A 23,724-nucleotide genomic window follows, 5' to 3' on the forward strand; every position below is an offset into this window, starting at 1 on the left:
GCTGGCCAAAGAATGACTGAAATTCACTAGGTCCAGAAGGGAGCAGCCGAATTTAGATTAGTGTGTGAGCTCACCAACTCAACAGACGTTTGTTTAATCATGTTGGAAAGCCATTGATCAGTGTATTCTGACAGAATACAATATCCTGGTGGAGGGATTCTGTTTTTTTTAAGCCCACTGACTACACAAAGAAAAAAATCGAGTGCATAGCCAGCTTAAGGACTTTTAAATGCATTGACAAACCAAATCTCTTGGTAAAGCCAGGCCCCTTAATTTAGAAGTCACACTTTTGGCCACTGTCCGGTTTTGACCTTTAACATACAGTATGATGGTAACCCTAGCTCCAATCAAATACATTTTAATATGCCTGCTTTGTGTTTATGCCTATTCTAATTTGTGTTGGATTTGTTCAGCATTTATTGAACTGCAATTTTATAATATATCTTGTGGTTTCACAGACATTAATACACCAAAGTAGCAGCGACCCAGAGGCGATAAAGAACAGGCCACTGCAGAATGGAGAGGATGGGACTGAGCTGCGGCCAATAGCAAGAGCGGACTAAGTACCTAACATGTTCTGTTTAAAAACAGTAATTTAAAGAAATATGGTGGATTACAAACCATCTTGCTGGTACATTACCTAAAACAGCTGCTGCTTCTGGCATATGGGAGAGTCGTAGCCACAAAATTCTTCTGTGGACCCTCGAGTGTGAAGGACTATGTCCAGTGTCATTTCATCCAAATTTATACAGTGCCTTGTACACTCTTCATCAAACTATAGAGTGTGCTGATTAATACATTGTAATATACACTATAAAAAAGCTTTTTGCACTTGCCAACTTTATAATGCTGTTCATTATTTTCTTTAAGATATACTCTTATTTTTAAATATTACTATTGAGAACTATTTGAAATGTGTGCAGAGCCTGTGTTTATGTGCTTTTCATATAAAGACTTGATGTAACACAGTGAAAATCATTCTATTTTTATATTTCATAAAAGATGTATGCTATACATGTACTGCCAGTATATTTTTTTGAATTCTTTGTATTGTGTCAAGGAACATGTGCTACATGTGTGTGCTGGTTGCAGAACCTTCGTTTCTTTTTTTGCCTGTTAGACACATTTGCTGCCAGAATACACCGGGTGCAGGGAGACCACAGGTACAATAAATGGTATGCTTTCCAGTCTCAATTGCAGGACTAAATGACCCTTCTTCTGTTGTGTTCTGTCAGTGTGTGACTGCTAGAGAATATCATTATTGCTGAAATTAAGGATTGGTTAGAAAGAATACAAATAGCTGTGACTCAAGTATTTATTCAATTGATATACTGTATATAGCAATGCTTACTGTGAAACAAAAGGAAAGTCAGTTCACAAAAGACAGGGATTGTATCAAGATGGAGAGCAAAGGGGGTGGTAAATATGTCATAATTACCGGCTCCTTCCTTTCCTGAATGAACACAGTGAGCAATCAGTACTGATCACTCCTATGTCCATTCATCTCTAAAGTACAGTAAATTGTGTTTACTATGCTTCAGTTTGTGGGTGAACAGGAAACTGCTCAGAACAAAATGCTTCCCATTCATTCACTGTCCTGTGCAGCTAAGGGACTGATGAATCTCTCTCTTCAGTCCCTTTCGTAGTCTCAGATATGAGAATTCAGGTGATATTTCACCAAAGGCCCCTAACAAAGCAGTTAAAAAATAACAAAATAAAAAATCAAAATCTAAAAAAAAAGTGAAAAACTTTTAAGTTCTAAAAAATGGTAAAAATGTAAAAAATGTTAAGTTCTTTCTACAGAGCAGTCAGCTTTTGGATTGCTCTTCAGAGAGCATTTGACAGGTGATGAGGAGGCATAGTGCTAGTGTACTAGTGTACCACAACCGCGTGTTTGCAGGGCAGCACTATTCACTTGAAAGGGTCTTGCTCAATGTATAATGTAAAATTTCTGCCATGGCTGTGAAGCATATCATCACAGCCATGGCATTTTAGCAAAAATATAATTTGATATTTTTGGGGGGGTGGGGGGGGGAACTTGTCAGTTAAACTCTAGGGGCCCTGTGATTTCTAACAGCAGCCCTGGAGAGTGGGCTTGAGAATGCACAGCCAGTACATTTGAAAAGCGCAGAAGGTGGAGTTCCCAAAACACCAGGTTACTGGCAATAATGAGATTTTAGCAGAAGTGGGAGCCTGGATGAAAATCAGAAATCTTTAGCAGCCAGACAGTGTCTCCTTTATGACTCTACAGCTTGCATTTTAATTCTAGCTAGAAATGTACCTTTAGGTAGAGCTCTGATTATTTTATAAAAGCCATAGTTAACATAGATTTCATAGAGGAGCTTTCTCCTTGGATAAACAAGTCCATGCAGCGTTTCATATATTTTCTATTAGTAAAAGCTTGCCAAGCTTCCTGATGGACACATACCATTTGAACATGTTAGCTAAATCTGATACCGACTTATTTTTATATAAACCTGCTGTATTTACACAAGAAATTCCTTACATGCCAGGAATGTATTCATTTAGGTATAAGGATGTGGCGTAAGCCTCAGAATCTCCATAGCATTAGGCTCTGCAACGGCTGCTGAATGCAGTACAAATCTATGGACTTGTATCTGTAGAGTAACTGTCTTTTCCCAACAGGAGAGTAGGTTTCCTGAGACAGCCTGATTAGACAGAAGCCTCAAACAGCAAAGTCATTTAAAGGCAATATTCCTGTTGGCATACCGCCCACCATTGGGTACGTTTTTATAGCAAGAGTTACTGGAGCAGAAAGACAGGCCTGGAAAGAGAACTCTGCCCAAATTTCCATAACCAATCCCACAGAATACATAATGAAACCTCAATTCACTGAAGGACCTAAGACTGGAACACCACCTGTTTTAAGGCCAAAGTCTCCTTTATCTGATTGTCTATTAACATTGTTTGTATGTATTTATTTTCTGGTATTACTAATGAATTTTTTGGGGAAATTTTTATAACATTTTTGCAGTGCTGTCCTTCCGGTCCCTTCCAGTTTTTCAAAACTGGATATATTTTAGTTGACAAAAATAGTGTCTTTCTAAACAAAAATAGTCAGAACATCATTAGTTTTTATTGCAGTTTATGTCCCTGTGCAGAAGATTTGTCCTGATGACCGTTGTCACCATAACAGAAAATGAGGGGGAATCCAAAATGTTAGTGTTGTCCACAGAACAGGTGATGAGGTAAAATCTACTAATGGGGACACATCTTCCAATGACAACTGTCTAAAAGGGGAATTCCCTTCAGTTTGGGAGATCTTCAGTGACTTCCTGCTGCTTTCAAGGACAGGAAGTAAAGGATCATTTCCCCAATGGAACACATACAGAAAACAAAAAAAAATAACCTAGCTGTTTTTTAACCCTTTTCTATATATGTCCACCCAAAACAAAGCCAAATATACATAGATAAAAATACAAGTAACAAATGATTATTATGCCTGGGATTTTTTTTTTTTGTTTCTAATCAGAACATACGTAACCATTGAAAGTTTTCCCGTCACTTTCTGTTTCAGTGACAACTGTAAAACCATTAGATGAGGGTTAGCAGTTCAGTATATCTTATTTTATTGGTGTCTGAATTCATCTTTAACAAATGCCTGTACTGAGAGAATGAAGGGGACACTATTAATGCTTTTGAAAATGCTTATCACCTGGTAGTCTGACTTCAACTTTCTGATTCAGCTGTCTAAAGTAAGCACAGAGCAAGTGAAATCAGACTCGTATTCATAAATACAAGTCCGTGTTTCAAAGGTATTCATGCCACAGAAATTGGCACGACAGCCAGGCAAATGGCAACATTAGAAGATTCAGCCGTGGTAAGTCTCCCTTTTTGTTTTGTTTTTTGCAGTACAGGTTTCCAGATTGTACAGTACAGGACAGAGGCATGTTTAATTTTTAAAACTGGGTTATATGCAGCTACCTTCACATGATAGGACACTAGCAAAAAACTTCTGGGATGTCCCCCATAAACTTCCTCCCATTCCCAACTAGCTTCAGTTTTTACTAGTGTCCTTCAGCATTGGCACACTCTTCTCTCCCCCAAGAGAAGCTTACCTTCTTTTGTGTAGCGATTCTTTTATCATGACTTGGTTGCATCAAAGCCACTGCAGCTTTTTCTACAGGTTCTATATCTTCTCAGCCTAATCTTAGGGAACCATACCCAGACCCCACTGCACTGAATAGACGAGGCCAGGATGTAATGTCACAAGGCCTGAGAAAGAAAATAATTTCTTTACAAAAGAAAGTTGAAGGCTACAAGATCAGCAAAGCTTTACTTATCAGTCAGAATACTGTAGCAAAAGAGATACAAAAATTTAACAAAGGTGGAACTACAACCATCTCACAGAGACATCCAGGCCAACCACAAAAGTTAACACCTTGACAGGAGAAGAAAATTGCCATGCAAGTTCACTGAAGTTAGCTAAAGACATAAAAAGCCAAACTGGGGTGATTGCAGTGTATGCCGTATTGTGTCACAGGAAACAGAGGAATGGCATGCATGGGTGTCATCCACAAAGGAAGCCTCATCTAAAGCCCATGCACAAAAAAGCCAGCTTAGAATTTGCCAGGGCCCATGCTGAAAAATAAGAAGACTACTGGACTCTGTACTTTGGAGTGATGAGACCAAGATAAATGTTTTTGGAACTGATGGCTTCAAAACTGTATGGTGTCGCAAAGGTAAGAGGAGTATAAAGAAAAATGCATGGTGCCTACAGTGAAACATTGCATGACCGCGCAATTGTCAGTTCAAGTAATGCAGCACCATATCACAAAAAAATGGCCTGGTCAGGAAGGAGAGTAAATCTTCCGGAGGGCAAGTGGTTAAAGGGAATCCTTTGCTAAAAAAAAAAAAATTGTGAGAAAGCTGAGAAAATGTCACATATTAAAGGCTAGTAACTCAAATTCAGGCAGACTTAGACCATGCGTGGAAATGAGCTAGAGTTGACAAACTGAAATTCTTTCATGTAAGCATTCAATGAACAATGTATAAACAGCTGAAGAAAAGGAGGAAAAATAAAATCCAACAGGAAAAAGGGAACCTATATAAAACAGAAAAACCTACAACTGGTCATAACCACCAAAGGTTCCAAAAAAAGGAAGAGAAATATGTGATCTTTATTCTCTATTGGGCAGGCAAGCTGCCATTGATCACAAATACCGCACTTTTTTATTTTCCTTTATGGCATTGGAAAAATTGGAAATTAAGTAGATCTTCACACTCAGGGCTACTCGTCCCCGGGGATTGAATGAGTCCATCTCCTTTGGGGGGGGAGGGTTTACATAAAAATCTAAAAGAATGTGGTTGCATAAGTGTGCACACCTTCTTATACCTGGGGATGTAGCTGTGTTCAGAATTAAGCAATCACATTAAAAATCATGTCAAATAGGAGTCAGTACACACCTGCCAGCATTTAAAGTGCCTCTGATTAACCCCAAAGTTCATCTGTTCTAGTAGGTCTTTCCTGACATTTTCTTACTCGCATCCTACAGCAAAAGCCATGGTCCGCAGAGAGCTTCCGAAGCATCAGAGGGATCTCATTGTTAAAAGGGATCAGTCAGAAGGGTACAAAAGAATTTCCAAGGCATTAGATATACCATGGAACACAGTGAAGACAGTCATCAAGTGGAGAAAATATGGTGCGACAGTGACATTACCAAGAACCAAGACGTCCCTCCAAAATTGATGAAAAGACGAGAAGAAAACTGGTCTGGGAGGCTGCCAAGAGGCCTACAGCAACATTAAAGGAGCTACAGGAATATCTGGCAAGTACTGGCTGTGTGGTATATGTGACAACAATCTCCCGTATTCTTCATATGTCTGGGCTATGGGGTAGAGTGGCAAGATGGAAGCCTTTTCTTATGAAGAAACATCCAAGTCTGGCTAAATTTAGCAAAAACATATCTGATGTCTCCCAAAAGCATGTGGGAAAATATGTTATGGTCTGATGAAACCAAGCTTGAACTTTTTGGCCATAATTCCAAAAGATATGTTTGGCGCAAAAACAACACTGCACATCCCTAAAAGAACACCATACCCACAGTGAAGCATGGTGGTGGCAGCATCATGCTTTGGGGCTGTTTTTCTGGAGCTGGAACTGGGGCCTTAATCAAGGTAGAGGGAATTATGAACAGTTCCAAATAGCAGTCAATATTGGCACAAAACCTTCAGGCTTCTGCTAGAAAGCTGAACATGAAGAGGAACTTCATCTTTCAGCATGACAACGACCCAAAGCATACATCCAAATCAACAAAGGAATGGCTTCACCGGAAGAAGGTTAAAAAGTTTTCATATGGCCCAGCAAGAGTCCAGACCTGAATCCGATCTAAAATCTGTGGGGTGATCTGAAGAGGGCTGTGCACAGGAGATGCCCTTGCAATCTGACAGATTTGGAGTGTTTTTGCAAGGGAGAGTGGGCAAATATTGCCAAGTCAAGATGTGCCATGCTGATAGACTCATACCCAAAAAGACTGAGTGCTGTAATAAAATCAAAAGTTGTTTCAACAAGGTATTAGTTTAAGGGTGTGCACATTTATGCAACCATATTATTTTATTTTTTAATTTTTACTTCCCACCACCTAAAAGATTTCAGTTTGTTGTTTAACTGAGTTGTACAGTTTAGAGATTACATTAAAGGTGGAAAAAGTTTTGAAATTATTTATCTTTGTCTCGTTTTTTTACATCACTTTTTATATCCACGGTATTCTAGCTGGTGGAACGGACTGTGGATTATTTGAATTGTTGGTGATTTTTTATTTGTAACTGCATTTTGTTTTTCATATTTATTACTTTACGATTACCTTTTTGAGTAGTGCCACAATGAAGACAGTTTTGATTTCCTGGGAGTTGTTATGGAATTATTTGGCTCCCTTTTGCCCATCAATGTGTTTCTCATTCATGTTTTCTCCTATTTCTGTCTTGCTTGGCCTGTATATTTGCTCTCTGTTTTTGTTGCATGTTTTCTGTTTTTGTCTTTGTTTCTGTTTGATATGATTTTTTTTTATATTCACTTCACCATTATCTCAAGATGATTTGTTCAAGGAATTGTGGGGTTGATTTAACAATTTTGGCTACAGAAGTGAATGAGTGTCTCAGCCTTGCCCAATATTCTTCTCTTCATTTCTGGAGTGCAGCAGTGGGCCTACTCTCCTGTCTCCACAGGCCCTGGGATAAATGCCTCCTTTCTGATGTTGAGAAGAGCGGTTCCTCTTTTTTTTTTTTTTTTTTTTTAGTCCATTGGTTATTGTGACCAGTTGTAGGTTGTTTATTTTAAATATATGTTGTATTGTTCCTCCTTTTTTTGGTGGTAGTTTATTATTCCATTAGGTTATAAAGTTTGAAATACCATTTGGTATTTACAGACACCTCATCAGCAACATCAAGCTCCTGATGAAGTAAACTATGTTTCACGAAAAAAGATTGGTACATAGATCAGCCTTTTTCAACCAGCGTGCCTGCAGGGGGTTTTTGTTTAGGGGTGCCTTGGCAAAATGCCTAAAAATTGCATACAAGCCTGCAGGAGAATCAGGTGTGCCTTTTAGTTACACAAAGCCATTAGTTTTCATTGCGCACATTACCACCTTCTAGCAGCCAGTGTCTTAACAACCTACGATGTCATTAGTTGACAAGGAGGCTGTCAGATGCTTGCACAGCTTGTTTGCGCCTCTCAAGCCCCTTTCTTTCAGAAGGGGGTCACATTAATTGCAGAAGAGGAGAAACATTGGAATACTAGGCAGTACCTGTGTGCAAAGGTGTATTTTCTTTAGAAGAATCAGTTATAAAGTTGGGTGTCACACGTTTTTTTTACATACATCAAATGGGGTGCCTCAAGATTGTGCATAATCTTAAAAGGATGCCTTAACTTAAAAACAGTGGAGAAACACGGACATAGATCACTGAATACTTACATGAAGGAATTTTGTGACTATGTACTTAAATGTAAAAATCATATCAATATGTTCTGGCACATTTGATATTCCTGATATGTGCCTGCTGCACCTTGTACTTGTTTGAGAAAAGTATCCTGTTCTCTTTGTATTGCTTCCTTTGTGTGATATGCCTGATGTTCCTGCCAGTCCCCCTGCTTTTCTATTAAAAACTGACCTCCCTAAGCAGAACACACAATGGTCAGTTATCTAGCTGCTGAGAACTCAGTCTGCTCTCCTCCAATGATCAGACTTCTACTGACACTCCCACCCCTTCATAGATTTCACTGGGAAGAGCAGTTTAATTATAGTTTCTCCTCCTCCACCACTTATGCAGCTGAGAACAGAAGGTATGTAATCGCTTATAAAAAAGGGGAGGAGGGAAGGTATTTATTATGGTTTTTTTTTTTTTTTTTTTATATCTATACACACATTTTGCCTTTCATTTCTTATTTTAAACTCTTTAAAGGTGAGGGTTTACAATCACTTTAATCTACAGTATTTTTTTAAATATATGTTTGCAACAAAGGGGATGACTTTTACAATTTACACATTGCTTATTTTTTGGAGGGCACACCAAAAAATGTTATCAGCAATTTAACTTTTTTTTTTTTTTTACTTTTGTATTTTTTGGGATGGGGGAATTTAAGCCTCTGTGGTAGATCCTTGTGTCTTATATCTTATGGATAGTAGGTGGTCACAACTATGCCCTCCCAGCCTCCCTTCCTAATGGAGTCTTTAAATTTGCTTTTGAGCTAGGAAGTTTGAGGAGGCATCAGATCAGAAGGACACCACTAGTTCTAAATTCTTCCTAAACTGAAGGAAACTGGCTACTCTTAGATTAGATACTGTACACTTTTTTCTTAGAGTTGGTAACAGCCTGAATCTGCTCGCCCTAGGGTGTCCAGTATGAGATCTTTGAAATTCCCAAAGCCAGCCAAGCCCTCCCTGGTTCTGTTCTTCATTGGGACTAGCCTTACTCTGAGATGGTATTCCCTTGTCCCAAGCTCTTTGCTCAACAGTACCCTATTGAAAGTTGTTAGGTTAGGGGTGCTCAACCTGTGGCCCACAACCTCAAACGAGGGAAGCGCATGCCCATGCTCTGATGGCGGGTCGGCACGCCGAGATCACGATCAACAGGTTGCTGACCTGCAATCCCAGAACATCAGAGTGCATGGAGCCTGTGCCAGGAATAGCAGAAGCATAAGCTGATTCTTCCACTGTAGTGCTGGCTCCTGTCCAAAGCAAAGTGATGCCAAGTGCACTTCGCATGGTGCTTTTCTAGGAGCTTAGAGAGCAATACCAGAAGCCATAAGAGGAAAAGTCAGTTTTTTAAACAACAGATATATGCCCATTGCCAAAATGCAGTGTATTAGCACTTTATTTAGGCTGCTTTCACACTGATCACACACAAGGGCTTTCCTGTGGGTTAGCTGTACTGAGCCATAGACCTGTATTAGGTCTGGCAGGTTTGGGGAGCTTTTTGAAAGCACACAAAAAATCCTGAATGCAGAGCACCACACCCACAAGATGTAATGGAAGTGTATGGCTCAAATAATCTAACCTGCAGGATAGCTGCAGATGCAGTTGGGTAAACCACATAGCATCAATATGAAAGCAACCTCTTAGGGGGCTCAGGACAGAAGGTACTCATTTATTATTTAGCAGTTTGGGGGGGGAGTAAAACCTCATAGTTCATTGTGCCCCACCACAGGTTACCAAATCAGTTAAGCTGCCCTCACTCTTGGCATACTCCTGGCAAATGCTTTCTGGGCAATTCCAAATCATTTGGCTCGTCTGTGCCAGGGGCAAATGTTCCATCATGCTTCTCAATCATTGGCTGTAACAAAATGGCTGCTGAAGCCATAGTCCCAGGGAACACAAATCTTTATTCGTCCCACCATGCTGTAGGCTAGTTAGGGCCTTTGTTCAGAGTGTAGCTCACATCTGTTCTCCTACCTTGTCTCCGGTCTACCTTTGGGATCCAAATCTGATTCAAGTGGCCTTTTCATGTTGCTATTACATGAATTAGCAGCCTTTTCCTCTAAAGAGCCTTAGTATTGTACAAGGACAAAGTTGTTTTGAGACCATGGTTGTTTTGTTTGCCCAGTCTGGATGTTGTGTCAGCTACAGCTTCCTTTAGGAAATCAGATTCCTGCTTTGTTCTTCCTGGGGTCTCACATCTCCTTGCATCTTGTTCCACCATTGGTAGGTGAATTAGACAGATTACTGTCAAAGCCCATAGTCTGAAGGATAGGGTGCCTTCCATCCCTGTCAATGTGCATTCTGTCAGATGTGTAAGTGCTTCATGGACCTTTCAGCACCAGGCATAATTATCAAGTTCTACCAGGTGAATGTTCCTGCCTCTTCTGTTGCCAGCTTAGGGCATAATGTGCTACAGGCTTCTCTAAGCTACTGAGCCTTCTTGAGTTGTTTGGGTCTGTTAGTGCCATGTTACCCAAACCTGAGCCGGGACTAATTTTGAATCTCTCATCTGTGAGGTTTAAAGAAGACTGAAGGTACCAGCCTATAACCTGAGGTCTATGAATATCAAGCTTACATACTGCACAAATAAAATACTGGCATTGGATTGCGGTAAAATTTATTTTATGGAATACAGTACAGAACCCAATAGCCTCTCCTCTGTTCTAATGACAAGGGGGAGGGGTGCTACTGTCCAATCATCTGAAGGAAGCTGTATATAATCAAGTTGTGAGGATAAAGAAGCCCATTCCCCATACTAAACTTCAGGAAATAGATTTTACTGGCAAATCTAAAATTCTAATATTTAGAGTATGGACAGCCCTTAAATCTATAGGGTAATGTGTTTCACTATCTTTATGAAATGGAGCTCTCCAAAATGTGGATATCCAAAGACATTTCATATGTGATTTTTGAATAACTTGCCTTTCTGCTGTTTGCTAACTACCTACACACAGTCCTGTGTGACATTTTATGAAATTCAGAAGCCAACTATTCTGTGATTAGCACTCCAAGCAAAATAGCTTCTACTAAACCATGTAGGTATTTTAAAGATGGTAGCCAATGAAAATATTGAATATTTGAAAGATTACTTTCTATAATATTCAAATAATCTTGCACGCTTCTATAGATAACCACACATCTCTTAAATCACCCCAGTCTTAGATAAGATACATAATATAAAGAAGAAGGGGGCAGGGCTTTGGATGACGTCATGACGCTCCATGGATCAAGCGATGGTAGCGGCATTCATGGAGTGACACCATGCAACTATTGCGATTTACCCACTGCATGGGTTCAACCATTGTGAATTATTCATGGCACAGGTCCACGGATCTCGGGCATTTACTGACAATAGAGGCTGATTATACTTGATGCGATTGGGCACCCTTCACATGAGTGCGCATTTTGCTTAGAAATAATAAAACGTTTTAAAGTTTACGCATTATGTGGAGTCTTATGAGGTGAGGTGAGGCGAGGCGATGTGATGGATGGAGGTAAATTCTGGAGAAGTTGCGAATGATAGTTGGGGTCCATCAAGTTGATAATCGGTGTCCATAAAGCGCAGTTAGACCAAACATAATATTATGTGAGGTCACACTGCTGGCGGTGAGCAGACATCTGGTGGCAGAGCATATGCACATTTATGATTTGGAGCACTTGGTGTTTACATAAGAAAAAGGATGGAAGCACTTCAATGAAGAGAATTGAACTTATTCACATACTTGTATTTTTGTGGTTTACAATTTTGTAATTTATTATATTGTAGCGTTGCACTTATCACTGTATTTATAAACTTTCTATAATATTACAGCTTTGTATCATCATTGCTAAACCAGCTAACAGGAGTCATCCTGCATAACCCTGCCAATCACTTATTCTTCTTTGCCTAGATGTTTTTTCTTTTTAAAGCCCTGAGGAGTTGGGTTGAAGATCTTGTGGACAATTATTTATCTGGACTTAGCTACTTGCTTGGTGAGCTATTCAACCCATATTTCAAATTATACCTGCAAACAGCTTGCTTTGGTTTTCCCCGCCTTTCATTTGCACAGATTAGAAGAAACTTCAGACTTTGTCTTCTTTAACCTCTATGGTCATTATGTTTTGGGCCTTTATTAAGCAGGCAATGTTTTGGGCCTTTATTAAGCAGGCCAGCTTTTGGATCAACTATAATACAGAAACAAATGAAACAGAGACAGTTTGAGATCTCAAAAGAAAAAAAAATATCAAAATTTATTTATAAAAAATACAATGGGATCGGTTTATGCTGAGAAATGTGGCAATAAATACACATAAAAGAAACTAAGCACATCTACATGAGTACATTATGGCACAGACAACTGTAAATGCACGGTCGTTTAAATCCTTTTCTGCCCAAAAGGGTTTCTACAACATGACTGGCTGCAGAACCTTAGAGCAATGGAGAACATAAGACATTAGCATGGTCCAGACCTTTTGTACAGGCTCCCTTCATAAGACAACTAAACATTGCAGGGCTGATTACAACGCACAGAATTTTCCTGCCAGCAGCACAGGAATATAAATGGTACACTTTCTGCATCCCTGAACATGTGGTCCCTCACCTGTCATAACCTTCAAATCATCCTGCCAGGCCAAGTTAGAACATGATTTAACATTTTCATTCTGGAATGTTGTGTACACAGAGAAAATGGATTATGTGCATAACACATTAAACTGTGACTGACCTTCCTGGAGCACCTAATGCGGTGGCGCACAACCACTGGCTGGCTCTGCAGGTTGACTTTTTATATATGTTAAACATTTTAACCAAGGAATCCTAGCAAATACTAAAAGTCTTCTCTTGACAGACACCAATAAACTGTCATTAAAAACAATTAAAATAATTTGTATACAGATTTCACCTGAAGATAAAACCCTGCCTTTCAAACTATATCACAAATTGTTTTTGATCAAGGCATGGTGTTGGCAAGTTATTATCCAATCACCAACAAACTGCAGGCAACCATTTTGTGGGTTAAGCCATTATTTGATGCCTTCACCAGATCACTAGCTAAAATTAAAACTGATGAAAATCATGCCAAGTCAGCCGGTGCAACACTTTATCAATTAAAGGTAAATGACCCTACTGAAAACCTTTTCTCTTAACGAAGGTTCAGCTGAACACACTAAATGTCTGTCTTCTAAGCTTGATCTAAAGTGTTTGCAATGCGTCACAATTTATTCCACAAAAAGGAGATCTCCACTTCTAGCCAACTACAACCTCTGGTGGCGCAACTTCAGTTACTGGTAAGAGTGCTAAGAAACGCCCACATGCAGCCAGTAAACAATAAAACACAGTTCTTCCAGTAATACTAGAACAAAGCTACAAAGAAGCTTCCTGCAAGAGAAATCCATTCAACTGGCCATAAATGTGAGATCCTTCCTCCAACATAGATTAGACTTAATATGCACTTGCAGTATGAAATTTAGATTGGTGTATTTTGAGAAGTGATTGCAGCACAGACTGTAAAATTCATGGCTGGCTGTTTGCTAGGGATTATTCTCATTTAGATTAGAAGCGGACCCTAACATTTTATTCAATTTACTGGATTAAGACAACTCAGGACTAATGCAGCATGTAGGATTTTACCCAATGCAGTGGTGGGAATGGGTCCTTTGGAGGCACAGCACATTTTAAATGACTGAGAAAGTATATTGGCAATTCCAAACCACCATGTAAGAAAACTTTAACAGCCACCCACTGCTGGCTTTCCCACCTTCCAGTTTCATGTATCCAAGTCTTCTCCTAACCGCCATTTTCACTGAACAAATCACTACTCTGCTGCACCTATAGCCTCATACAGAGAGACCAGAAAGTCAGTCACAAGTGATAATATTACTACCCACTGTACCACCAAAAGAGACCTAAAAAAATAGATCTCTTAGACAGCATGGCTATAAACAAGATTGGTGTCTACAATTTTTCTAGGTGGGGAGAGATCCAAATGTATAACCATGTACAATCTCCTGGAACATTATTCCAGAGCTGCCTTCACATAATACAACAGAATTTCATTCTAATTTTTTCCCTGTGCAGTTTCGCTATACATGTGGTCCCGAGGGCGGGGGGGGGGGGGGGGGGGAAATAAAAAAAAAAAAAAAAATGATTAGAGCTCTGCTAAGGCAACGAATAGTTAAAGTGTATCTGCTAAGTACACACCTCCTAGTCAAGGCAGCCATTTTGTAATAAAACAACATTTAGCCAAAGCGAGTGCTCTAACTTCACAAAATGGCTGTGGCATACATCACTTAAAACCACCTAAAATACACTACAGAAATAGAAAACCTTATCAACTAGTTAAAACGTTACCTTAGCCATTGGCAATTAAAAAATACAAAGCATTGTAGACTTTTGAACCTAGGATGCACCATGATATGTATAGCAGAAAAATGCATAGTCCTGATAGAGCGTAACTGTACAAATCTCCCTTCCGTATTCACAGTATTCCTTTTACTTCATATGCAGTTCCTGCTAATGCTGCCCGGTAACCTCAATCTCAGCACTAGAAGGCAACTAGGGATACAAGGCAGAGATGAAATAAGGAATGTACATAAGGCAATTTGTTTTTCCATTTTAAAGCATAGTAGTGTTTAAGGAAGACAGAAAAAAATTACACAAGGCTAGCTTGGTCTTCATTGAATAAAATAAGAACTAATACTGAGCAGACTGTATAGACCTAGTAATCTATGCCCTGGTCACTGTACTGGCCATGGTAATCTCTAGGGTAGTCATCTGGGTACTCTCCTGTGTATTCTTCAGGGTATTCTGCCTGATAGTCGCTGTCGCTGATCTCTGAGCCATTTGTGCCGGTCCCTTGGCTGCCGTTGTGTATGATTGGTTCTGTGGGAGCAGCGCAGTATTTGGGGTCGTACACTTGCCGGCCAAGGCCATAAACGCTCATTCCTTTCTGAGATGCCACTTTATTGGTGCCCATTTGCAGTGAGATTGTGGAGTTGTCAATGGGCTGAAGAATTCCTTTCTGATCATAAATGTCTCGTCTCGTTCCTGGTGCCAGCATGCCAGCCTAGTAAACAAAAGGCCATAGTATTTTACAATAATCTGCATTCACTCTGCCATAGCTTTTTTGACATTGCCACATCAAAATACTACATCACTTTCTCACAACGTTGATAATGTAAGAGAAATCAGTGTAAAAATAAATCAGGCCCAAATTAACATGCAGTGTTTTGTGGGGTTACATGGTTGCACTAAGGTAGCTTTATTTAGAATGAATGCCTCTACGAGGCACTCAGAGTATTGAGTGAAGCCAGCCTTACACTACACCTGGCTATACACTACTAGAAATGTTCTGGTTTTTTTGTCTGATTTTCTAATCGTTAGTGGGGTCAAATTGACATTTGTTCTTGACCATAGTGATGAGAAAATATGAGAACACAGAATGAAAAACTTCTCCCACAAAATTTCCAACAGTGTTTTCTTGTTCATGAAATTACATTCATTCCAAAATTGAATGGTAAAACCAAAAGGTAATTTTGAAGTATTTTCAAACATTTGTCTGGTCATTGAATGTGCTGAGAATGATCATTCGTATGTTCATACCAATATTCACACAAACGTTCGTTCATAAATCTAATGCATGGACAGTTAAAATGTTCACTGCTAGACACTCCCATGGCCCGCATAAGGGTTGGGTTTGTCCAAGCTTCCCCATTCCCGGGCAAGTCCATAAGCATGCAAAAGCAGCTTAAAGCAGAAGGAGGTCAAAGTGATCTGCAAGCTGAACGCACCTGAAAGCATGCAGAATTTGTAGATCTACATAAACCATTAAATGTGTACAGGCTTTGGAAATAGGAGATGTGCTTAATGAGATACACGGTTTGCTGCCATTGGAAGACATAAGTAACATGCTACAGAAAGTACAGAAGCAGAATTCCATGTGTCTGCAGTTACCCAATAGCAATACCTATACATTGTACCATGTATTCACTCCTTAGAAGCCTTAGCTAGTCCAAGGGAGGATGACGTTGTAACTGAACACAACTTACAAAGCTGATTGCGCTCTGCCACTTTGATAATATTTGGCAGAAAGATCATGTTTAGCAAAATAAAATACTTCAGTTTTGCTGGATACTAGCAGAGTAAGCCACACACAGGCCTATTTATCCATGTAGTAAAGTCCAATGGAGAAGTTACTCCACTACCAAGTTCACAGCTCTAGATATCTTAAGCATGAGGGCAGGGCTTTTTTCAGTGGGAACATGGGGGGGGGGGGGAAATGCAGTTCTGGCACCTCCAGCACTAAATGTATGTAATGGCGAGGGGCGGTGGGGTGTGCTGGATGGTCTACAGATGAGGCTGCTGGAGCATCTACTGCATCTGGACAAGGGGGGGGGGGGGATCTATTGTTCCTGGTGGAGAATCTGTTTTTGCTAGGGGGGCTGGTCAATTTTCTCTGGGGAATATATTGATGAGTGAGGGGTCTACTCTAGCCAGCTGATGGAGGTTCTATTCATGTTGGCTGCTGGTAGATCTATTTTTGCCAGGGTGGGGGTGGCGGGGGGGGGGTGTCTTGTTGCTAGGGGTGGGAGCGAATGTTGCTGACTGCACAGGATCTACTTTGTTTTTCTTGTTATTTTAATTCCATACAAATTATTTTTCTGTTTTGTATTCTCTGAAAGGCAACATACTGGAAAGTGGGTAGGGGGTGGAACCAAGGGACAGAGCTCAGAGGTGGGTAGGAGGCAAAGATAAGGGGTGACTCAGAAGGGGGGTGTACCTCCACCTATTCTCAGAGAAAAAAAGCCCTGCATAAGAGTATATCGTAGACCAGGATTTATTATTTTCTCCATTGTGGTAATTATAGCAGTACTGTGACGGATTCCACTGCTGCACTATTTGACATTAATATAAAATTGCATAGAGGAAAAATTCTGTGAAGTGATCCATTAACTGAAATCCCCAAGACAAAAATAGTACCCTTAAGCCCAAATATTAAAAAGATATCAATTCTATAACCATGCACACTATGCCTGGTGTCAATAAAAGCAATGGAACTATCTGGTGCACTTAGCAAATTATGGGTGCTGACTGGGCCATTTACCTGGCTGGCACCTTTGTTTGTTCCCATCTGTAAACTGATTGTAGTCTGGTCAAAGGGTTTATCAGTCTGCATCTTTGGATCATACAAATGTCGTCTTGTACCGTAGGCTGTCATTCCTGCTTGGCTTGCACATTTGTTTGTTCCCATCTAAGGAAGCAAAAATGAAACATTCTGCAAGGTGTGCTACCACATTCAATAAAACAAATCTGATCAGCTCATCAGAAATCGCTTTCCCAGAGGCTCCTCCTCACGGTGCACAATTCACACAAGCACTGACACCTGGACTGCATAAACAAGGCATTTGCTTTTGCGCATACATTGGGGTCTGCACAGGCACAGCTGCCTGTCAAATTTGGAGCAGATTCACGACCGCAACGCACATTGTCTGCTTTTGGGGGCTGCACACCCACGCCTGTACGCATATCAAATTCTGACAGCCAGCCACGTGAGCAACTACGGCACCTGCATTCACTTTCATAGGCTGCCTCTGCACACCCCAGGTGGATGCATGCAAAAAAAAACAAAAGCTTCATTCATGCAGTATGGGTGCCAGCGCCCATGTGAATGAGGCCTTAGCAAGTCTCTAAAATTTATTTAAAACAAAAATGCATTTGTGAGATCCAGTAAAGGGTGAAATGCATTATCTGGCTGGAACACAGTATACTGGTCTGTAATGCTTTTTTTTTTTTTATTATTGAAGAAATAACGCTTGGCTTAGGTTAAATCAGAGGTGCCGATTAACTGTGGAAATAACATGGAAGATCTACATACTCCCTTCTCTATAACACACTTCGGACTTCATGACTTTTCTTTAGGAGTTTTATTACCATTAGGGCTCTTGCACATGGTAATGATGTTTGAGCATCTGCTTTTTTTCAATGTAATTTCAGGCACTTCTTTTGTGTGTATTTATGCAGTATATGATGTAGTTGCGCACACAACATATTGTCATGGAAAATGCAATAATATTTATGCCCATAAATGCATGTATTCGCACGCATATGTGCACAAAATTACTGACCAAAAATGCAGATTTTCCTTTTTTTTTCCTATACCGAGAAATGGGCAGAGCTTTTTTAAAGCGCCTGTGTGAAAAGGCACATTGTAAATAATGGGCTACAAGCTGCAGTGTGCAAGAGGCCTTATACACAAAGCACTGATGTGCTGTAACACCCCCGGCAACCTGATTTCCCTTTGCATAGCAGACAATTTACATTTCTCACAGCTTAACACACATTAACACCAGTGACTAAGGTTATGCAGAGATCATATGAGCCACTTGTGGATGAGTGGAGTCAATGAGGATAAAATATTGTAACTGACAAATAGGCCCTCTTTAGCAACACTGTACAAATAAAAGCCAACAGTTGGAAATAACCCGTTACCTGTAAACCAATAACGCTCTGTCCAGCTTTTAGTTTATCGTCATCAAACTGTCTCTTCTGCTTTTCTGCATACTTAACACCAATGTCTACTGTAGTGTGAAAGCCTCTTGTTTTTGCCTGAAAAAAAAAAAATTTGAATATCAAGATAAACCTCTACAAAGACTTGCTGGCCATCAACAAGAAATAACAGAGTTATGTAAATCTAGGTGTACAGCAAGAAACAGTTCACTGAATAGATGTCTGTTCATTTCCTTTATTCAATATCCCAGACATACAATGCTAAATGTATACAGAATACACAAAAGTACTAGTGGCTAAAAGGGAACTTGCAGTCCTATTCTCAATGGTTTGCCTACACTAGAACTGATATTTGGTTATAAACAGTTATAGCACACAACACTCACCCCCCCATTAAAGCTCTATCATTTATAAAAACAAGCCATTATGGATCTTTTACAGTGCGTCCAGAAAGTATTCACAGCACTTAACTTTTGCCACATTTTTGTTGTTACAGCCTTATTCCAAAATGGAATAAATTTTTTTCCTCAATCTACAAACAATACCCCACAATGACAACATGAAAGTTCATTTTGAACTCTTTGCAATTTGTTAAAAATAAAACGAAAAAAAAAAAAAAAAAAACACATCACAGCCTTTGCCATGACACAAAATTGAGCTCTGGTGCATCCTGTTCCCACTGATCATCCTTGAGATGTTTCCACAACTAGATTGGAGTCCACCTGTGGGAAATTCAGTTGATTGGACATTAGGAAAGGCATAAGCCTATCTATATAAAAAAGGTCCCACATTTAACAGTACATTTCAGAGCACAAACCAAGCCATGAAGTCTAAGGAGTTGTTGGTAGACCTCCGAGACAGGATTGTATCAAGGTACAGATCGGGAAAGGGTACAGAAAAATTTCTGCAGCATTGAAGGTCCCAATGAGCACAGTGGCCTTCATCATCCATAAATGGAAGAAGTTTGGAGCCACCAGGAATCTTCGTAGAGTGGGCCGTCCAGCCAAAATGAGTGATCGAGGGAGAAGGGCCTTAGCCAGGGAGGTAACCAAGCACCTGATGGTCACTCTGAAAGAGCTCCAGCATTTTTCTGTGAAGGGAGAACCTTCCAGAAGAACAACCATCCCTGCAGTACTCCACCAATCAGGCCTGTATGGTAGACTGGCCAGACGGAAGCCACTGCTCGGTAAAAGGCAAATGGCAGCCCACCTGGAGTTTGCCAAAAGGCACACCTGAGGGACACTCTGTTTCATCAGACCAGAGAGTTTTGTTTCTGATGGTTTAAGATTGAACTCTTTGGCCTGAATGCCAAGCGTCATGTCTGGAGGAAACCAGGCACCTCTCACCACCTGGCCAGTACCATCCCTACAGTGAAGCACGGTGGTGGCAGCATCATGCTGTGGGGATGTTTTTCAGCAGCAGGAACTAGAAGACTAGTCAGAATCAAAGGAAAAATTTATGCAGTAATGTACAGAGACATCCTTGATGAAAACCTGTTGCAGAGCGCTCTGGACTGGGGCGACTGTTCATCTTTCAACAGGACAACAACCCTAAGCACACGGCCCACGTAACAAAGGAGTGGCTACGAGCAAACTCTGTGAATGTCCTGGAGTGGCCCAGCCAGAGCCCAGACTTGAACCCAATTGAACATCTCTGGAGAGATCTGAAAATGGCTGTGCACCAACGCTCCCTATCCAACCTGATGGAGCTTGAGAGGTACTGCAAAGAAGAATGGAAGAAACTGTCCCAAAAAAGGTGTGCCAAGCTTGTAGCATCATACTCAAAACAACTTGAGGCTGTAATTGGTGCTAAAGGTGCTTCAACAAAGTATTGAGCAAAGGCTGTGAATACTTATGTAAGTGTTATTTTTCATTTTTTGATTTTAAAAAAACTGCAGAGATTTCAAAACAAACTTATTTCACGTTGTCATTATGAGGTATTGCTTGTAGAATGTTGAGGAAAAAAATGAATTTAATCCATTGTGGAATAAGGCTGTAACATAACTAAATGTGGCAAAGGTTAAGTGTTGTGAATACTTTCTTGATGCACTGTAAAAGTGGGAATTGTCTAGAAATTCCTTTTCAGTGCCTCATATGAGATTGCTGTCTCATATAATCTTTATGCACAAAGTCTGCTGTCTGGCACTTAACCCTGCTCGCTCACTAGCTTCATGTCCAACAAGTGTGCCTTGCTCAGCAATAAATGCAATCTTTTTGGCTAGTTAGCAAAACTGTGGGCAAGACCTACAAGAATCTAATGCCCAAAGTCAAGTAATCAGGTCCCTAAACTAAAAGCAGGAGACTGAAGAGCCTTGCCTGGATGAGGAGAGTAATAGCAGGTATCCTGTGGTACACAAGAAAACAATATTGCATGGTAACGGATATTGTCCGGTGTCAGGAAAGATCACTGTATTCCAATCAACAGATATAACAGTCCTTAAATGGGGTGATCTGTGCTCCGTGCTGGTAACGTCAGGTGCCGAAAGCCAGTAAAACTATGCACTTACCAGAAGCGCATATAAAATGCGCAAAATAGGTATATCCTTAAGGGAGGAGCCCACCGGAGTGACGTCACGCCGCACACGGCCGCGAGGAAAGCTGGCGGCCATCTTTATGTTTTTCCATAAACCACATGTGAGTTTATCTACCTGGATTTCTTGCCTACCATTTAATAAAACATACTACACTATTGGCACCTATTTATTCTCTGGCTTGGTCATTACGGCCCTATAAAGGTGGAACCAAATCTGGATTAATATCTTGGAGCTGTTTCTGATGGGTATGTGAGCAGAATGTGACCCTTGTGTGTGAGCAGCATCATCCTAACTGTCCACATTGAGCTTGATGGCCCCACAGCCTAGACCAGACCTAGATGACCCTATTAAGGATATACCTATTTTGCGCATTTTATATGCGCTTCCGGTACGTGCATAGTTTTACTGGCTCTCGGCACCGGAGGTTACCAGCCCGGAGCACAGATCACCCCATTTAAGGACTGTTATATCTGTTGATTGGACTATTCACATCTGTCACTCAACTATTTGCCTTTTGTCATACTGATACGGCACTATAAGACGTAACCATCAGTTCACTATTTATGCGCCTCAGTAGCGCTCACTCTATATGTAAATATTTTTATTATTATCATTGTGTATCATATGTTACTATTTAGCACTGCATATTTATTTATTTTTACTGTCGTTTAGAGGTGCAGGGCTTTTACCTTTCATATGCTAGCTGCTTATATGCTCTTTTGCGCTCGCAATTACCTCCAATATACTGTAAACTTCTTAGATTTTGATCTGGTCAGCTAAGAAGCAGAGGGGGTTGTTAATCACTTTCAGCTGCTTTGGTGTTAATGAAATTAACAACAGTTGCACTAGATGGGCAACAAATGAGATGACCCCCCAAAACAGGAATGTTTTTATGGGTGGAGGCCACTGATATTTTTTTTCCTACTCATCTTTTCAGATTGTTTTTTCACTAGTTATGCATTTGGCTAGGGTCAGTGTCACTACTGGTAGCATGAGGTGATACCTGGGCCCTACAGAGTTTGCACTGGCAGTCCAACTCCTACAGGATTGCACATCAGTACGTGCCATTGCCAGAGGGTTTGCGCTGTCTCCCAGGACAATCTCAAGAGCATGGAGGAGATTCCAGGAAACAGGCAGTTACTCAAGGGGAGCTGTACAGGGCCGTAGAAGGTCCTTAACCCATAGCAGGACAGGCACCTGCTACTTTGTGCAAAGAGGAACAGGATGAGCACTGCCAGAGCCCTACAAAATGACCTCCAGCAAGCCTCTAGTGGGCCCTGTGCTCACTGCCGGCACTATAGAGCTCGAATGACATTTGCCATTAAACACCAGAATTGGCAGGTCCGCCACTGGTATCCTTTGCTTTTCAAAGATGAGAGCAGGTTCACCCTGAGCACGTGACAGATGTGAAAGGGTCTGGAGAAGCCATAGAGAACGTTATGCTGCCTGTAACATCATTCAGCTTCACTGTTTTGGTGGTGGATCAGTGATGGTCTGTGGAGGCATATCCATATTGGGACACACAGACCACTACAGGCTAGAAAATGGCCCCCTGACTGCCATTAGGTATCGGGATGAAATCCTTGGGCCCATTGTCAGACCCTACGCTAGTGCAGTAGGTCCTGGGTTCCTCCTGGTGCACAACAATGCCCAGCCTCATGTGGCAGAGTATGTGGGCAGTTCCTGGAGGAAGAAGGAATTGATACCATTGAATAGTCCCCACGCTCGCCTGACCTAAATCCAATAGAACACCTCTGGGAGATCATGTTTCGGTCCATCTGATGCCGCCTGTCCATCTGATGCCACCAAGTTGCACCTCAGATTTCCAGGAGCTCAGTGATGCCCTGGTCCAGATCTGGGAGGAAATACCCCAGGACACCATCAGTGTCACATTACCCAGTCCTTATCAGTATAGATATCCAGCATGATATTTTTCCCCATTGAGATCTGATGTGTTTTCAAAAAGTGTTTCTTTAATTTTTTTTGAGCAGTGTATTTCAATATTTATTAAAACAAGAATAGTACAGCTAGTCTAGGATACAAACCGATGTCAAATTAAAAAAAAAAAAAAAAACCCACACAAAAGAAAAATTGAAGTAAAGGCTTTGAGCAGACAAGCCCTCATTTCATTACTGAATCTTGCTGGGATGGTGCTAGCTGCTTCAAAGCTCCAAAATAATCACAGACAATTATATAAAAAGGTTCAACAGAATGAAAAAAAGAAAATCTAATAAAATCCCTTTATGAGTATTGTTCTCATTTTATTGGCTTTAATGATGTTGGCAGTAATTTTTATATTGTTTCATAATGACTGGGGAAGAGGGTGTCTCACCCCCTTTAAACACAAGAGGGAAATGGTGAATTCTTCAAACAGCAATAGGTGGGTGGCAGCCTGGCTGACAACAGAAACGCACCAGGAGGCAGTCGAAGGAGGAAATGTCACTGCAGACATCTTTCTGCAAGCTTAATAAATCAGGACATTTGTCACATGCATACATGTGCCAACTCTACAGAGTGACAAAACTAATCAAACCATTTTTTATGCAGAATTTACCAGAGAACACAGAATTATCCACAGGAGTTGCAGCCAAAATCCCCATGCAGCTAAAAACAGCTACTGTACTGTAGGGCAAAATCCAAACCACTTATCCACCTTACTGCCCTCAGAGACCCCTAGGCCATCTTTCAAGTGCTGTTGACTGTTGGTTGTAAAAACAGGATTTTTAACTTGCCTGTAAAGTCCCTTTATGGAGTACATCACACAGGACAAAAAA

General features: G+C 40.6%; 2 protein-coding genes across 4 annotated transcripts in view; one reads left to right on the top strand and one right to left on the bottom strand.

The window, feature by feature from the left end:
• Window positions 1–1,194, top strand: part of SLC44A3 (solute carrier family 44 member 3) — a 152,558-nt gene extending 151,364 nt beyond the window's left edge. For all 3 annotated transcript variants that reach the window (XM_089677272.1, XM_089677271.1, XM_089677270.1), the window contains one exon: window positions 459–1,194. In XM_089677272.1, the coding sequence (XP_089533398.1) occupies window positions 459–563 (105 nt within the window). In that variant the 3' untranslated portion in view covers window positions 564–1,194. The remainder of the gene's footprint in view (window positions 1–458) is intronic.
• Window positions 1,195–12,130: 10,936 nt separating this feature from the next.
• Window positions 12,131–23,724, bottom strand: part of CNN3 (calponin 3) — a 63,434-nt gene continuing 51,840 nt past the window's right edge. Inside the window, exons 5-7 of the mRNA XM_089677273.1 lie at window positions 18,400–18,516; window positions 17,015–17,161; window positions 12,131–14,977 (exon numbers count right to left, since the gene is read on the bottom strand). Of these exons, the coding sequence (XP_089533399.1) occupies window positions 14,630–14,977; window positions 17,015–17,161; window positions 18,400–18,516 (612 nt within the window). The 3' untranslated portion in view covers window positions 12,131–14,629. The remainder of the gene's footprint in view (window positions 14,978–17,014; window positions 17,162–18,399; window positions 18,517–23,724) is intronic.

This window comes from Staurois parvus, unplaced genomic scaffold (assembly GCF_062004578.1).
Source record: "Staurois parvus isolate SC_StPar_1 unplaced genomic scaffold, SC_StPar_1.0 ptg000183l, whole genome shotgun sequence".
Taxonomy (NCBI): Eukaryota; Metazoa; Chordata; class Amphibia; order Anura; family Ranidae; genus Staurois; species Staurois parvus.